The sequence below is a fragment of the Macrobrachium rosenbergii genome, chromosome 14, assembly GCF_040412425.1.
Source record: "Macrobrachium rosenbergii isolate ZJJX-2024 chromosome 14, ASM4041242v1, whole genome shotgun sequence".
Taxonomy (NCBI): domain Eukaryota; kingdom Metazoa; phylum Arthropoda; class Malacostraca; order Decapoda; family Palaemonidae; genus Macrobrachium; species Macrobrachium rosenbergii.
The window spans coordinates 26395960-26398177 of record NC_089754.1 but is presented as its reverse complement, the minus strand read 5'-3'; the positions used below and the strand labels follow the sequence as shown (position 1 = coordinate 26398177).

Genomic DNA, 2218 nt, shown 5'->3' with positions numbered 1-2218 from the left:
GTGATGAATGTATAAATAAAGGCAAATGCCACAAAGGAAAATTGAAATAACAGAGTGGTTGCTAGGCCTTTCGACACACGGTCCTTTACTAGGAGACTTGTGAAAAAAAAAATATATATATATATATATACACATCAGATAATTCCGAAATAAATTATTTTAATATGAAATGACACGCTTGGGCGATGATTGAGCTGATTTTCTTTGTCAGTATACCTACTCTAAACATTCATAGGGTTTGGTCGCATTCTTTGTTAACTACCTTTGAAAATTTAATTTGATTTTTCTTTTTCAGTTTATCAATCTTTGCTGCTAAGATTTTATCAGATATTGGTTGCATGCAATCTTAAGAAACAAAATAAGCCTTCTGATACATTTTGTTTCATGTTCTTATGATATGTATCATTTAAATATGCTATAAGAAACTATATAACTTGGCCAAGTCTGTATTTTTATAATTCCGCGTAATTCTGTTTAAAAGAAAACAGTTTACATATACGCACGCCTTCTCGGAATTTGGTTTAAATACCTTAAAGGTTTCTCTTGGCTGTGAAGCTCCGCTTAATCTAACGTAGGCCTGACCTGTTGTTTACCTCTTAACTGCGGGTCTCCTCTTCGCTTATCGTTATCTCCTGCCTGGTATTTTGCTTTTTATTCTTATTGCTCTTTTTCTTTTTAGCCTTCGTGTGTTCGTAGCAAGCAAGATCATTCTTCTTTTCTATCTATTCTTTAAAAGTGTCGTCAATTTAAGATAACTATATAAGTTTTAAGTTTACGAACGTATAATAATGAGCCAAACTAACACCATTCGACATATAGAAGATATTCGGACACAGGCTAAGAATGAAGGTTTTCCAATAGCGTGTGAAAAGATTTTATGGCCGAGTTTTATATTAACGCTTCACGAAGGGGCCCTAAAATCCTCAGTTACCCTCCGTAAACTCCGTAATATAATAGAATTTGTTTATCAGTAACAGTGTAAATTTTCAGCATTTGTACAAAACAACTGTGCAAAAACAGATTGCCAACATTAATTTGTAACACTATATTTGAAGCAACTGGATACATGAACATTTTCCAGAGGCTGCCCTTGATAATATCCCGTCACTTACTGAAAAAAAAACTCGTTAGCGTAGTGAAGAGCTTTAGATAAGACTCCGCTTGATTTTTATTAAAACGAAGTAGATATGGCCATTAGACGTCACAAGCAAGTCGTTATCATTGAATGAGGAAATTTAATGTAGACCAACAATGGTCTATTCACTCATTTAAGAAGCTAGTCTTCTGAAGGAGATTAGTAAGTATGGTACATACCCCATAAAATTTCAAAGTAATAGAAGATGGAATTCACTTCAAAACTCATTTACTTGACGTTATTTTCACGAGCGATGTGCAGAAGCAAAGTTTACACAGTATGATGCAACTTTTTTTACTATGTTTAGGCCAGTAGAATAAATTTCACATCCGAAGTATCTGGGAATCGTGATACAAGAAAGGGGGGAATCTGCTGTAATACTTAAATAAAAACACTTAACACTTCTCGTTTTCCTCATTCAGTAAATCTTACACAGCTGTCTTTACGTTTTCTTTTCATCACCAAAGCATGGAGATAGCATCATCGGGATGCTATCTCCAGAGTTAAAGTCTGAACGAGTGCAAGTTGGATAGCAATCTGGAAATTCGAAATAAAGGATTTTTTGGGTGGGGGTGTGGGTGTTGGGGTGCGTTTGAGCACTGACTAGTGATAACAGAGACAAAGTTAATTCACAGGATTGGACAAGTTACTCTCTGAAATCTTGAACTTTTTTAAGCAAAGAATTTACTCATATTTATGCACAAAAATCAGTTATTTATTTATTTATTTATTTATTTTTTATAAAACTTAGGTCGAGATTTCGGAATCAACATTGCACCAAAAAATTCGTTTAAACCTGCTCTCAATACTTACCAAAGGAAACGTAAGCCAAACGCATCCGAAGAAAACAAGCCAAACATGTTTCTTTATATGCAGTAAATATACCTATATAGAAAAAAAGAAACAACACTAAAATTATCACAGACACCGCACCGTGACACCTTAATCGGTCTTGATCAGCATTGCGTTTAGTCCGAATCAATGGTTCCCTTCGTGCCTTCAGAGTAGAGGACAAACACCCACCCTCAGCGGAAACCTCTCCCTCTTTCCCTACAACCTCACGCGGTCACGCTCATCGTTAGA

General features: G+C 35.3%; 1 protein-coding gene across 1 annotated transcript in view; it reads right to left on the bottom strand.

The window, feature by feature from the left end:
- The window catches only part of LOC136845824 (peroxidase-like), a 41058-nt gene extending 38840 nt beyond the window's left edge, over positions 1 to 2218 (bottom strand). Inside the window, exon 1 of the mRNA XM_067116208.1 lies at positions 1949 to 2218. Coding sequence (XP_066972309.1) covers positions 1949 to 1995 — 47 coding nt within the window. The 5' untranslated portion in view covers positions 1996 to 2218. The remainder of the gene's footprint in view (positions 1 to 1948) is intronic.